General features: G+C 40.7%; 1 protein-coding gene across 13 annotated transcripts in view; it reads right to left on the bottom strand.

The window, feature by feature from the left end:
- LOC116679414 (muscleblind-like protein 1) overlaps nt 1-16,341 on the bottom strand; it is a 68,542-nt gene that overhangs the window by 34,776 nt on the left and 17,425 nt on the right. For 10 of the 13 annotated variants that reach the window (XM_032509070.1, XM_032509063.1, XM_032509096.1 and 7 more), the window contains exon 2: nt 9,781-10,822. In XM_032509070.1, the coding sequence (XP_032364961.1) occupies nt 9,781-9,954 (174 nt within the window). In that variant the 5' untranslated portion in view covers nt 9,955-10,822. The remainder of the gene's footprint in view (nt 1-9,780; nt 10,823-16,341) is intronic. The other 3 variants (XM_032509088.1, XM_032509074.1, XM_032509081.1) reach the window with 1 other exon arrangement.

The following is a 16,341-nucleotide window of genomic DNA, read 5'->3' as shown; positions in this document are numbered from 1 at the left end:
TGTGTGTGTGTGTCACTGTGTGTGTGGCTGACAGCAGTAGAGTAACAGCTGGTTTGCTGTTTGTGTCGATGTGTGTTTCTGTGTTTAGGTTTGAAAGTGAGGGATTAAGCTTGAGAACTGTGACTGCATAGCGACTGTCCTCCTGAGATCAGATGGAGAGCAGAGGGTCAGTGACAGATAGAGGGGAAGAGGAGTCGAAGGAAAACCAAGACAGGGGTGGACAGACTTACAGCACTGCTGTAAGATGAAGGCGCGCAAACAAGTTGGCAGACACCTCGCTGTCCTGGAGTGAATTAATGCTCCGTTTCACCCACTCTCCATCTACTTCTCCCTCCATCCCCAAACACCTTACTTGTCTGCAGTCTAATTTAAATGTTTGTTTTACCGCATCACTCTCAAAGAATTACAAATGGTGTGCTATAAAAAAATAAATAAAGGAGAGGTGGGGGATGGGGGAGTTATCGGTGTACTTGGAGAAAGATGGGGAGTTAGATTGGTGAGGTGGGGAGGGACGCGAGACAGAAAAACTGGATTGGATCAGGCCATAACTGATTAGATATTCTGTTCACAACAGCAGTAGCAGCAGGAGCAGCAATTGCATTGGGACATCACGACTCAGCATGCAGAGATGCTGATATAAGCTTCAGACTGCCTAAACATCCAGGGCCATCCAGCTTCATACAGAAACAAATACGAAATGCTGGAAAACTGTCATATTTGGCGAGACGTTTGCATGTAGAGAGTGGCAGTTTGTGTCAAAGTTAACGTTTTGGTAAGTGGATGATTGAAGGTGATGAAGGGTGCCAAAAGGTGAAAGAGAGACGATTGCATGTGGTGAGAAGCTATTCCTGAATGCCCTTGTATGTATTCAGGCTCTGATGTTGTTGTGTCATGTCTCTATGCTGATGCAGCATGTTTAAAGATGGATGCGTGTGTGTGTGTGTTTGCGTGTCTGTGCTGAGGCAGCGTATCCACAGATGGATGTAGAATTGGTGGCCTCTCGGAGGACAGAGAGACATTTAGAGGAGACGTTTCAGGGAGGACTGGCTCATGAATCGAGCCAGACAAAGTTAATAGCTGCTGGCTGGGTGTTCGCTGCTTACTTAATGACAGTGTTTTAATAAAAGCCTCCTTTTATAATGTCCTGTGTAGGCTGAGATATGTGATGAATCAGATATGGTATATCTTATTTAGTTAGGCACAAAATATGTATTCTATTAATGGATCTGCAGAGTACTGGATGATAACAGTTAGAAGGAGTACACCCACTTGCTAACACTAATGTTTTGGAGCATCTCTTAAACCATCACTTTACAAAAACAGCTCAGAGGATACTCATGTACGCACACAAGCACTTTAAAGGCACAATTCAAAATACAAAAAGAACTAAAAGTTAACACAACTTGAGTATGGAACCTGCTGTCATTCTTAAATTAATTGTCTGTTTGTTTTCAAGCTAAAATTAAAATTAGTTTTTGCTCAGAAATCAGTGACTATATCTTCTGTGTTTTTGTTGACTTGTGCACTTAATTGGTCAAAATCTTTATTGTATTTCTGCAGTGACAGTGGCCCTCTCCCTAAGTGTTCCCTAGGAAGGTCTGGTGGGAATCAGTGCTACTGTTAGCAAGCTATGCTAACTATCTTCCACTTCCCAGACTTACAACAACAACAATAAAACCTAATCCTCCAACAATGTCAAAGTTCTGTTACATATGTCAGTGATGTATGTACACTAGGGCTGGGCAAAATATCAATATTAAATCGATATTGTGATACAAGATTAGATATAGTCTTAGATTTTGGATATCATCATATCGTAATATGGCATAAGTGGTTTCTTTTCCTGGTTTTAAAGGCTGAGTTACAGTAAAATGGTGTCATTTTCTGAAATTACTAGACTGTTCTAGCTGTTTTAATAGTTGCATTTACCTACTTAGTCATTATATCCACATTACTGATTTATTATCATTGTATTTATCAAAAACCTCATTGTGTAAATATTTTGTGAAAGCACCAGTCAACCCTACAGTAACCTTGACCATGTTACACATTAATTCATGTTGAGAAGCACATGCTGATTATCATCTTGTACCTCAAATGTACATTATATGTCTTTATACCTGTAATTGATATGGTAATTCTACTGATTGTGGGAAATGTTGGGTTTCTGTAGATAACATCACGGAGTACGGTCTAGACCTGCTCTTTTATGAAAAGCGCAATGAGATAACTGTTGTTGTTATTTAGTGCTATATAAATAAAATTGAATTGAATTGAAATTTCTTGATTGGCTCTTCAAGACTATGCACTGACCTTGTTAAGAGACATGAGCAATCCCTTTTAAAAAAAGGTTTCTAAGACAATGCCATTATAAAATGTTGTTTTTGTTAGTTATATTCATTTAGAGATAGTAGATTTAGGGAAAATAAAGCACTGCCATAGGATCAGCAATTGTAGAAGAAACCCTTAGTTGAGGAATTGGAATCTATGTCAGAAGAAAAATCTTTTCTGTTCATTTAAAATATGTTTCTCTGCTTTGGCCTTCTGTTAACCGTGAGCCACAGTAAAAAAAAACAAAAAAAACCCAGGGACAAACATATGTCTCCCCAAAATATGATCGAAAGTGGTATGGGAAAAAAAGATAAAAATCACTGTGTGTGAAATGGAAATTAAAGTGTCTGGGGTGCCAGGGAGGAGAACTAAAGAGAGGCGGGGCAGGGGGGTGTAGGATGAGTTGACTGAAGACAGATTAACAGAGGTAATGAGAGGAAAGGATGAGAGAGAGATGACAGTAGAATACAGATACAGAGCAGATTATCACTGTTGGAGTATGTTTCCTTTTCAAAGACTTCTTATCTAATATACTAAATCCCACTGTGCCCATGCATACACACACACGTACACACAAGCAAACACACAAACGCAAACAACTCTACCTCTGTTTTGCCCAACCTATTCTCCTGTTATCGCTTCTCTTTGCTTTTTTTTCTCACACTCACCCTCCACATTTGTTGAGTCTTCTCAAGGACTCTGAAGAACACTATGTAGGTCACCATACGTTGCTTAGCTTGTGTTTAAGGGGCTAGAGCACGTCTGGACGCCAGGTTGTGGGTGTATGTGAGTTGTACTCTCTCAAATACAGCCCATAATTATTGATCCCTTAGACGGGAAAAAAAAAGTGCTACTCATAACTCACACGCAGTGTACAGGACATGTATGAAAATACAACACATACGGTGCATCAAAGCACTTCAAGGTTGTTGCTTCAGAGAGTACATTATGGATTATACAAAAAGCTACAGGGTTGTTTTTTTCTATTTTAATCATTTCAGTCTCATTAATTATTTAGGTACTTCGGGAAATTTTGAACAAATATAAAAAGATCTTATCTTTTTTTCATTGCAACGTGCTTCTCTAACAAAATCCCAAATGGTTGGTATGTCTAAGTCCTTTTTTTCACTTTGTGTATTCATGCCTTTGTTTGATGATGAGTCATTACACTAAGGGGAATTGGTGGAGACTAAATCCACACTCCAGGCACATTGATAACAACCTAAGGCTTTTTTGGCATCTAGGAAAATTGTGCTTCTTACGCATGCGACTCTAAGAAAATATTGCGAAAACACACTGGCTCCATTTTATAACAGCCATTATACCCTTAAAGAGGCTGTTTGAAGTGATTATGGGGACATTATGCACATCCGCTTTGCCATAATGACACTATGCCGTGTGTCATTGCAATAATAAGTTCACTGAAGTTTTCATTAAGCTCTAACAGCACCTTTATAGGGCTTTCTTTTAAGGACATGCCTGTGCCTAACAGTACCCAATAAACTGGAGTTTACTAGCACCTTTGACGTTTATGTGACTAAGTGTTTTGCTAAATGGCCAAGAAGCCTGAAAAAGCATGTCTGGTCAACCGTTCACAGTCCAATTCACTGATCCAGTCTTCATATGACACCTTTTAGCCACCGCAGGTGGACTAAGTGTGAAATGAACACCCCTGGGACATCAAATATAAGGCAAGTTTGTCTTCAGTTCCTGTAACAACAGTCAACAGTTTGGCCAGAAAACATTTGAGACCAAAACATTTTAGTACTTCCAATATAAAACTGTTTATTTTTTATTTTTTTGCTTGGTCTAGACTTTTTAAAAAGGTTTGAAGACCCCGTGGGTACCTTAACTTTCGTCAACATATAACGCTCACTTTTCCTTGCTTAAATTCAACCGTAATCTATGCCGAAATGACCAGCTTGCGGTGCTCTGTACTCGGCGCACAGTCACTTATTCTCGGGTAACTGAACCACCAACTACCGCTGACCTGACGGAGCACCATGTGGAGTACCATGCGGAGCACCATGCAGAGCACCATGCAGAGCACCATGTGGAGCACCATGCGGAGCACCATGCAGAGCACCATGCAGAGCACCATGCAGAGCACCATGCGGAGCACCATGCGGAGCACCGTAGCCAGTGTCGCAGAGCTCTATAGCGGACAAACACATCTACTGACAGCTAATACGACGAGCTGTGAGGGAGGTTTGAAGCTCTGTAGCGGCTTTAACAGCTAGCAACTGCCGCTATGTACGTAGTACAAAGCTCTGTAGCCGATGTCACGGGACCAGCCGCCGGACCCCTAGTTTTCATATACATGATGTCACACGTCTTAATTTGCATAACTTTACAAACCCGTTCACGAGAATGCGTTGCTTAACCTGGTCTCTGGTTCACTTCATGTTTCCGTTTTGCTGTTACACCAAATGTTTAAAAATTACAGTGCACACCTTTCACAGGTGTTGATATATAACGTGGCATGGAGATGTCTCAGATTTAAGGTTTTATTTCAATTTTCTAGGAATTTATTCAATGAAAATAAATTGGGGGAATTTCATATGCAGTTATAGATTTTTATCTCATTCTCATTTCTTTCAATAAAGATAAACACTGTAAAACATTGTTTTCTGTGATTGTCAATTCCAACATAAAAGCATCATGGGACTTTCTATTATCATACAACAAATGAGCAGGTGGGGTCCAGACTCTAACAACTTAATTTAGTAAGTGAAAAAATATACAATGTACTGTGGGGTTGTGGGAATATAACATTTCTCCACTGTGACTAACACCACAAATTAAATTATTAACTGCAAAAAGATCAAACAAAACAAAATTAGGTGAAGGTTCAAGTAAGGGTAAAGCTTTGGTAAACATTAAATTAGAAATGCACCCCACCCACCCAAAACACATTTGACTGCCAAAAGTCTTTTGCATTTGAATTTTAAAACATTGTGGTAATTCAATAACTTTTGGTCTTGATTATGGGACATAAAGGTTGAATACTGGTAAAATGTGCAAGTTGCCCCCCACCCTTATCCTTCCATGTGAAAAATTTAAATAATCAGTCAAAGTCCATGCAGCGTATTTTCCATTCAAACTTCCCAGCTTTAACAGAGAAATGCATCCAGTATATTAAGCTTTAAACCGCCACTCGTCCAAAAATGGCATAAAGTCATCACTACTCATTTATATCCAGGGCCACTTTTTTACAAGTTTCTCCTCTGAAGCATGTAAATAAGTAAATTGGTAATTCCTAAGTGGGCTTGTTAGACTGCGTGTTAACACTGAGTAACAATTTCTATTCAGGGCTAAAACATAATCAACACAAAAAGACAAATCTGTAAATAGGAAAATAGCAATTACCGCAACCACTCCCCAAAACTAAAACCCCATTCCTCATATGTGTTTTGATATAATACATTCCCAAAAGTCCAAAAAAAAAATTAACAATGTGTAAGTATATGTACATTTTAACAATGTAGCCATTTACCTTATAGAGTTATTAGGGCCCAATAATCCACTTAACATATTACTACTAACAGCAACTCCTGACAGTTATAGTGGATATGACAAATAATAATACAACAATAATGACAAAGTTTCCAGAAAGAAATATATAAAATGTCGCTAGAAAGGATACAAATCTTAACGAAAATACGAAGACGTGGGAATTTAACCTACTCAGACAATTTCAGTTCTTCAGGAATCAGTCCATCATGCTGTATTGGAGCTCCTGCGGCTCTTTAGCTTCGTCATTACCTGTTTCCCATCACAGCCCCACTGGTGAGTTTATTGTATGTCGTCAGCCTAAATACCCCCAGATTAGCGCTGCATTCACTTACAATGAAACCAGACTTGTCTCCAGCTGCTAACAGCAACAAGCTGCCGAATTCCTGTGGCTTGAGCCAAAAGGACAAGCAAAAATCCCATTCTCTTATATTTTCTTTCATCATAGACAGTAAGCTGACAGATTAAAAAGAAATGGCTGTTTGTCTGTGCACCTAAAAACTGTCTGACTGTTCAGTCGTATAATTTGCTTTGAGTTTTTTCTGAACACACCGGCTGTCAGTTTTGAGCATTTACACAAACCACCAATATGGGTTTTGTGACGAGGACGTACTCAGCCCTGTGCCCAAGTTTCATGCTGTTAGACTGGTCAAGTGGTTGTTTTAACACTGCTGTCATGTGCGAATCAAATCCATTCCCTTCCACCAACCAAAATCACCCAGATGTTTTACCTGTATTTCCTTTCAATACTAAATAAAAAATAAAAAATAAATCCTATTGAAGTTGTGCCGTGTACCCAGACGGTTTTCCTCTTACTTTAACGGCTGTAATTCTAGACACGGAGGGTCAGTCTTTTTGCAATATCAGCCAATCATACAGAGTCTCTGCCACTGACTCATTTCCTGTTTTCCCTGGATCGCTCCATTGTCATGCCACCCATCGGATGGAACTCTCCACTACATTCACCTTTTCTGAGATAACACTAAAGGACTGAATGAAGTGAATGAAATAAGGAGAAACATTGGCAACACACGGGCAAGCATGGAATCTGGCAAAATACTTTAGTTTAAAAATAGAAAAGATATAGAACAAAGTGCATTTATAAAAACAGAGAGTGAAAGAGTATTTGAATACCAACAAATCAAAGGAAAGCTAACTATGTGCCTTTTTAACTGCTCCAGATGCAGGCCCTCCCTTCCTTTGCCGGCCTGTATTTCAACAAGACTGAAGGGCAGGTGTTATGCCAAATTGTCCAGGAGTGCAAAGCCACGTGTATCACCATCCATCCCTTTACTCCCTTTTTTCTCTCCACATCCTCCTGTCTGTCCTTCCCTATCCCCTTGACTCTCTCGCCATGCCTTGCTATGTATTATGAATTCATCAGCAGATAAAGCAGATCTATCATTCTGTCATGGAGGCAGGGAGGGGAGGTAGACTGTGGAATGCCCTGGCACTGAGAGCAGGGAAGGGCGCTGAGCATAGTGCTACGCTTCCTCGCACATTCCCTGCTGTGCCTGCTCCCACCCTCTCCGGCTCAGCCTGCATGTCTGTTTCCATGATCCATGCGATTCCCCTGAAGCCCCCCTTTTCCTGTGGCATGGACTAGCCTGGACTGGCCTGACTTGACTGACTTCCACCTCTGGTCTCCAGTTAGACTGAATAACACCGTGCTTGCCAATCAGATAGGAGACAAATTACAGGAAATGTGCACAACACGGTAAACATGACTCCAGGAATCAGAAGCATTGTGCTCACTCGAGCCAGAATTCCCAGATTGACTTAACCAACATCGCTGTATGTATGTATAATGAGGCACCAGGCTGAAACGCTGCAGTGTGAGTGTGTGACATGTGTGTACATATGGTGTGTAATTCTGCATATGTGCTGTACATGTACTTGTCTTCAAATACTATACTACTGTTTATGTTTGGCCCTGAGCCAGTAAACATGCTGCCACAGCTGACCCTTCACACTCTCCTACTGTAGTTAATCACAAGTGTGACCAGATGTATATTCACGGACTATGGAGTACAGTGAAAAGTGTGTTTATGACTGAAGGGAAAATGTGTTGCTTGTAATGCCTTCTTATTTATTTTATAGCCTCATTTTCTTTTCTTCTTCAGTTGAATTGAGTTCACACCTGACTTTGTCCCTGACAAACTATGTTTATACAGTAGCAAAGACATTTTAAGACAAATTGACTATGAGGGTTTATATCAACTTGTAATCAAATTGTTCCTCCTAAACATATCTGAAAAACGTTAGCCGACAACACGTTTTAATTTGTTTCACCACTTATGGCGACTAAAGCATGGTTAACGACTTTGTGGTTATGTTTAGGGGGGGCAGGGTCTTCTGTACAGTTCATGTTGAAAAAGTCAATGCTGAATTGGTTCCAAATGGTCCTAGGGATGGCCATGTTGGTGGGTCAGTCCACCACTTTGGTCCAGACTGAAATATTTCAACGATCGAATGATTTGTCATCAAACATTTGGGCATTCATGGTCTCCAGAGGATGATTCCTGCTGATTTGACTTTTCCACGATCCCCACCGCAAGGTTGACAGCTATGTTTTTAAGTAAAGTGGCGCAAAAATGATTAGTTAGCTACCATTATTAGGTCAACATTTTAGTCTGTGTCATACTTACACCTGCAGAATGGTTGTTATTCTCCTAAGCTTCAGCTGTACTTTGTTTCCCATTCTCACTGCATACTAAATTAAAAACTAACATGGTGCCAACAGTAAATATTACCCAACATGACTAACAGCTTCACAAACTACTAATTTGGCTGTAGAATATCAGTCTTGTTCAAGATGTAACTGAAACCACAAACCTCCCTAACTTAGTGATTTCCTTGCTTAAAACTACCCACTCATGGGCCTCAGGACCTAAACCCCTGTCCGTGGTGTCAAAGTCCGGCTCAGTTGGCACCAGGCACCCCAACTACCTTCCTGCAACTTCTGTGTGTCCTCAATGCATTTTAAAGGAAACATTAATGGTGACAAGATTATAATCACTGGCACTGGCACATGTTTTGTCCAGTCCAGGAAGTGCCTACATTCTAGCACAGTAGCATATAAACTGAATTTGGTTGGTTGACACTACTGTCACAAAATGACACAAAGATCTAACTCACTTATTGTTGAAAATAAAAAATAAAAAACTCAGGCCCTTTCATTACAGTCTATTGACACTTGAGACATTTTAATCAGCTGTGCTTTTGAGCATCAAATTAATATATGTATATATATATATATATATATATATATATATATATATATATATTCTTTCCCAACTCCTCAACATGGTCCGTTGACTCTTTTCATTTCCTCCCCTGTTTGATTTTTCTTTCCCCCTGTCTCTGAGAGAGAGATGAGCTGCATATTGGGAGTATGTTGTCCCAGTGCCAGGGCAAAAAATAGACAGTAAATTACAGAGCCTTCTGAGAACACCCCACTGCGATGCATGACCTCAAAATAACACACAGACATACACTTGCAGATTCACATACAAACATGAAATACACAGTGTGCTGCCCTACTTCTATATTTCCCATTCAGCCTGTTGATGTGACGATCACACAGAAACCTTCCCAATGTGCCAACCAACAGTCCTGCACTAAAGTCATGTGCCCCTGAAGGAAACTCTGAGTCTGATTCACAGATGTTAATGTAATTACGGCCACTCAGCTCAACAAAACACACACTCTAAAAAGTATTTATACACATATGTATTCATCCCATAGCCGTGGCTTGGAAACAATTCATCACGTTTCCTTACAGCTTTACCGTCTCTTAGGTCTAACAAGTTTTAGCGTCCTTAAACCCCAAAATAGAACTTAAAACATCCTGAAGACAATGCTTGTCAACACTGCATGCTAGAAGAAGAAGAAAGACAGTGAATAATGACCATTACAGGTGTTCGTCATACTCACCTTGAGGGAGTCAAAGCAGGCAATGACTCTGCCGTTTTCCACTTGACAGCTCTTGGCAGGGTGGGCGAACTTGCACTCGCTGTCCGGTCGTGAACACGTTCCTCTCTGGAATTCCCGACAAACCTCCAACGTCAGCCACTTTGTGTCCCGGATCTGTGTCATATTCAACGCCATTTCGAACCAGGCAGTAGGGCTCGATTAAGAGGAATAGATATCCAGCAAATGCAGTTATGTGTTTCTAATGACACTGGGGCAAATGATGATAAAGAATAGGTCAGGGACATGGGAAAAATCTATTTATGAGAGGTTTTGTCCCCAGGGTCTGATTCTGAGGTAAAAGCCTGTGAGGCCTGGGACTTGCCTAACAGCAGCCCATCCTAAGAGTCTGTTTGTGGCTGTAATAGGAATCCTCCACCGCCTGTCACCCAGGTCCTGGGCTGGTGACGGCCACAGGGGTTTGCTTTGTAATCACTCTCGTTCTCTCTCTCTCTCTCTCTCTCTCTCTCTCTCTCTCTCTCTCTCTCTCAAATACACGCACACGCACCAGTTTTGCCTATCGCCTCGCTCCTCGGCTGAACTGTCAGATGAAAAGAATGGCAAAACACGTTATCAATCGAGCTGGCCCATGATGAAAAGATGCGGGGCTGGAGGAGAGAAGAAAGGAGGAGAAATATGAACAGAAGGAGGAGGATGAGGAGGAGGAAGGCTGTGGTGGACAGGACGGCAAGGAGACAATCTTCCGCTCACAGGAGCCGATAAAAGCTGTGTGTCTTCAGTATCAGGCTCTGTTTGCAGATTAAGGGGGAGTGGTGGACTTCCACAGAGGAGGGCTGAGTGGCATGGATGGAGAGAGGTCTGACTGGCAGATGGAGATGGAGGGAAGATGGAGTGGGGTGGAGAATGGTTTAGAGGACGGGGGCTGGCAGTCCTGGGGGCTTCAGGTGTGGCTTGGAACTCTGGCAGACATGGACAGGCACAGAGGCAGAGGCGGCTTCAGTAGAGCCAAACAGCCACAGGGGTCACCGAAAGAAGGCACTTCTCTCTGTGGAAAGAAAGAAAGAGTGTCAGTGAAGCATGGCTTAACGCACTCTCTCACACACACACACACACACACACACACCCAACACATACAGGCCAAGGTTAATACACTTAGGCACACAATAGGATACATACACACAAGTTTCATTCCAACATTTTTCCAGCATTCTCATGCACAGCCTCTCTCACAAAAGCCCTCCCAGAGACTGCCAGGCTCTCAGCTGGATAATCGAGTCAAACACCACCCCGCCAACAGGAAAGCTCACACATTCAAGTGCAGACACTTTATTTCAAAGGATGACATAAAGAAGGGAGAGATCAAGAGACAGAGAAAAAACGAACCAAAAAAAAGTGGAAAAGACCTGTGAGTATGCATCTGTCCGAAAACATTGACCCATACACGCAGCATTCTATGCAACAAAATTAATTGTGCTAATTTTGACTGTGGTTTATGTGAATCTGACTTTCTAAAGTATAAAATACTGTAGTAATTACTTATAAATATATTTTTTTTAATTATTTGTAAGGATCAGTCTTTGAAAACAGCATTTTCATAAGGATTTCTTTGTCTCTATAACAAGTTAAAAATGAGCTCTCGTTTCACAGAACTGTAATTGATAATTTCCACAAAAAAAAACAGTCTATTCAGTGAAAAGAAACACTGTACCTTTTTAAAGCAATCAATATCAAATTAGTGTTTTAGTATCAAAGTACTGATTAGTGAGTTATCAATCCGCCTCTCAGTGGTGAGACTGGAAACGGCCAATCAGCTGGCTAGATGGTTCCAGTATCCCTGCTGGCAGATGGCCAGGAGATAAGGACTAGATGATATCTCTAAGAGAGAAAAAGGAGAGAATGTGACATATTTCTGCTTTTTTTGTTTTTATTTTGCCACACACATTCAGGCATGCTCCTTAAATCCACTCATCCAGAACACTTCCTGACCTCTCGGCTCACATCTGGATGTCGAAAGAACAGACTGCAACCCAAAACTCCTACAGTACGGCTGCTACGCTTATGAGAGCCCTTAACCCTCCATCCCACATGTGGTTACATCATTTCTAAGTCCCCCACACTCAGATGTGATGTGTTTATGAATATGATGATTTCCACTGCACTGATGTGACTTCTGTTTAAAGCGACCAGCCAGACTAAAATCTTAAAATGACTTTAAAGATTTAAAGTAATCTGTTACTCGAGTAGCCCAGTCCCTAAACCTGCTGGAAGAAAATGTTACTCCTCAACCTATTCTCATTCCTAACTTGTGAAGTACTGATGCTTGGTCAGTGGTTGTCAGTGTCAGATACCGACACATCAATCACCTTTTAGCGTCTGTTTGGAACGCACCGGGCATAGCAACAGCTTGACTGCGGCACTGTAAGATGATGTAGTATTCAGAGCTGTTGCGTAAAGAGGCAGGTTGGGGTGGGAGATGGGTCAAACAACTTTCACCAAGGAGGCCGTGTCCCATTCTTGTCCCGCATATCACTGAAACATACATTTTGTAGCCCCACCCACCATCTTTTCCTAAACCTAACTGTCCTGTTCTTGTTCCCCATGATGTTTAAACCTACATTGTTTAACCCCACAAACAATCTTTCCCTAACCCAAGCTAAGTAGTTTTACCCTGCACATTGAAAAATGTCGCCAAATTGGTCATGACCCAGAGCGTCCAAAAGTGACACCAAGAGTTCCAACCAGCCACGTTGAAAAATGACGCCAAAGGGCTAAACCCCTGTATCTGACTGAGGTGCTATAGGAGATTTTTTGCGTCAATAACTAAAGCCAAAGACACCTGACCAATCATTGTTTTTTGGTGCGCTGGGAGTGAATATTTGTTGTACTCCTACTTCTGAGCCGACAACCATATGTCACAGTTATAGTCAGATCTGTATTCAGATACTAGTAATTGGTTTGAGTCAAAAACAAAACCCGCCTTTTCTGTGTCTGCTAGGATGAGGCTGCCTGTTGAGTTTGTTTTGTGTTCATGTGCTTCTGGCAAGCAACAACATCAAACTGTCAGCTGTCAAACACTTTCCCAACCTATTCTTGTTAAAAAATGAAACCATGAAGACAATAGTGAATGATGTGAAAAAGTTGTACGTAGACGCTTGCATTCAGTGGTTACTGTTTGTTTGCTTTGGATGCCAGAGTTTCCGAAAACAACTTAAACACTTATAAGAAAAATTCAGTTTATATCAATTAGAAGAAAAACATGCAAATTTCAATGATATGAGCCTTGTTTAAGTGAAAAATGTAATGAGTTTCTCTGACCAAAGACAGATATCAAGCGCTGGACTTGGCTGGAAAAACTTTCAATCTCAACCAACTATTCTTGGCCTACTAGGTTTGCAACCTACGTGTAGTGAATGCAACAAAATCAGGCATTTTTCTCTTCCACCATGCATTCCAGGAACTGAATTAAATCAACAGACAATGAGATGGGTAATGTTCCCAAAGGGATGTACAGCTATTTATCAGAAAACAACCCTAAACACACCAAACATACATTACCGATTGATGATGTTTAACAGGGATAGAGCATCAAGGGATTGTTTTTTGGATCTGGAATTACTAATACTGCAATACTGGTGGTTTTGAAGAAAAATAGAAAGAGGGAAGCAAGAGAGAAAAAAAAAACAGAAAGTAAAAATACTCCCTTGGTCTTGGTCAAACATTGATTGCTTATGTGTCATGCTGTCTTCTCCAATGTGGGCCATCAAGTCTTTGGTAAACTACTTTTTGAGCCCAAAGCTGATACTTTGAGCAGTGTGTGTGTGTGTGTGTGTGTGTGTGTGTGTGTGTGTGTGTGTGTGTGGGGGTGTGGTGTGGGTTGTGGTGGGTGGTTGGGTGTGTGTGTGTGTGTGTGTGTGTGTGGACAAGGAAAGAGGCGAGGACAGCCCACTGTATCTGGCAGGAAGATAGAAAGAGAAAGAGGGCTCTGCATTAAATATGGAGTGGCAAAATTTGTCTTCTGCAAACCTATTCTTACTCACTCTGACCTCTTCTATAACTCTCTTTATTGCACCAGTAAATCCAGCTGTTATGAGGGAGATGGCGTTTCTTCCATGCAAATAAAAGCAGTTATATATTATATATTAATATATATATATATATATATATATATATATATATATATATACTGTATATATATATAAAATGCAAATGAACACAAGAACATTTATTTATTTAAAGGGACATTCTGGTATTTTCCAACCTGGGTCATGTTCATATTTCTGGCCACTCTGATTGTAGGTCATGCTGAAGTCTTGTCTGTAGTACAAAGCAGGGGTTTCAGCCGCATTTTTTTGTCATCACTATTATTTGATATGCTTCTATTTTAATGAGAGATCCATCAATCAAATGTGCCGGATCGGTATCTGGGCCAAAGGTGAAGATATTATGCCAGACCTGACCTATATACAATTAAATATAGTTTCTTTGTCATAGTCATGATAATAGTCACTTTATCCATTATCAGTGACATTCATTAAGTTGCTCTGCTAACACGCAGCTTTCACCGTGCAGCCTAAGGAGTAACTTTCACTGCAGAGTCACTGGACTCTCGCCACCTCTGTTGTAGACATTTGCGAAGCGCAACCTAGCCTCGTAAAGGGTTCCCAAATAAACCTCAATTTTAAAGAAATAATTTCAAGTGCTTGTAACTGAATCCGTCCAAAAGTAAATCGAGACATTAGATGCTGTAGATGACTGCATGAGGACCCACTTAACATACAAATATATAAATAACATACAGTAAATGTATACTGTATTTCTAAAGGAGACGGATCATGAATGCATTTTAGAAATAGGACCAACTCCACTGTATTTTACATGTATTAACTCAACACAAAAAACACCACTGAACAAACTAAATAACAGGGACAGCATTGTGAATGGGTGTGAAGGAAAGTAACCAGAATTCCGCCAATGCTTTTTCAGAGACAAGGGTTCTAAGCAGAGAGGAAACATGACTTCAGAGAGGAAAGACCACTAAACATCCAGTAGCACTGACATAAAAGGGAATATGTCCCATTAACAATCACTGCATGAATGAAAAGGAAGCAAATAGCTGGAAAATGTACACACATGAGATTAGACAAACTTCCCCTAGAGTCCCAAGGCACTGTCATGCTAGTTTTCTCAAGGGAGTTATATTTCCTGTGGATTTTTACCCAGCACTTGTGTGATACCCCAGTGGAAACAGCTGTGACAAAATGAGCCGCCGCGAGCTTTGACATCAAATCAAGTAGAATTAATAAATGGGGCTCCACCTACATGTATTATTAGCTCCAGTTCCACACGGATCTATCTCGTGCCAAAAAGCTTGTACTAAATTCCCATCAAACAAGCCCAACCTATTTGAAAACCGAGAGTGAGTGAGGATCATTAGACGAGGCTCATGTCAAAACAGAGGATTAAAACTGAGAAAAATGTGAGAAGTGATTCTGCCGTTGAGGAAATAAAAAATAAAGCAGTCATCAATAAGCATCTTAGCATGTGTGAATAATGCATGTGGCCATTTCCCGTAGCCAGAGGCCAGAGATATTATTACACCATCAGATCAACTAGCCAAGGTAATAAGTTGTAGAGGAGGTAGTGAAAGGCTGGGGATATTACAGTACGCGACTCCAAACCCCCCAATGCCCAAACTCGCTAAAGACATACACACACACGCACTTCATTGAAATTATCGAGAGCAAAATCTTAGCAAAACACTTTGTCTCACTCAACCAACTTCAGCTGTTGACGTATGGTGCGCACAAAGCAGAGTGCAATGCCGAAAGCGTTACTGGGGTTCACGTTCCTGATCCTGTGCTAATCCGTCTGCTAAAAAGGTGCCAGTCGTTTGGCCCAACGCTGGATTATTTCATGGATATGACAACTCTCCAGGAAAAACATTCAGATTGCCTCCAGTGACACCACTGCAGCTGAACTACTGACTGTTAAGACCTGATTACATGCACAGTAAATGTGTTAGAGACACTAGAAAATACATGCTATACAGTTCCCATATGCTTTGGCCCTCTGGGATGTGCCTGAGGTCATTGAGAAGTTAACACTCTCAATTTTTTGTTCCAAGTGTCAGTGTGATTCTAGGCCTAACTGACACAGAGCTAAAGAGGTTAGAATAGAGAATTTCTATTTCTGCAAAGCATCTGTAAAACGATTTAAAAAAAAAAAACACTACTGTAAACATATCAGATGGGCTACACACAAATCTAGTACCCTAGTCACATGTGTCAACTTAAAACAGAAAAAAAATCCAGAAGAAAAACACTCTGAAAATGGATATTTTATGAAGTTATTTCTTCTGTGCGTTTTTCTTATTACCTTTCAGAAAAAAAGCCAAAAAAGTGCAAAATATAAAATTTCTCAAAAACATAAACACATCCACAGCAAACACACACATACTTGAAATAACTATATACATACATTTAGAGAAATAAGTAACTATGATTTGATGAAATGGTGAAATGCATTAACTAAGGCCCTATTTTTGCTTTGACACAGCTGCAGCCA

This window comes from Etheostoma spectabile, chromosome 3 (genome assembly GCF_008692095.1).
Source record: "Etheostoma spectabile isolate EspeVRDwgs_2016 chromosome 3, UIUC_Espe_1.0, whole genome shotgun sequence".
Classification (NCBI taxonomy): Eukaryota; Metazoa; Chordata; class Actinopteri; order Perciformes; family Percidae; genus Etheostoma; species Etheostoma spectabile.
Note: the sequence above shows the minus strand (reverse complement) of the source record. Positions and strands in the feature narration are given on the sequence as shown.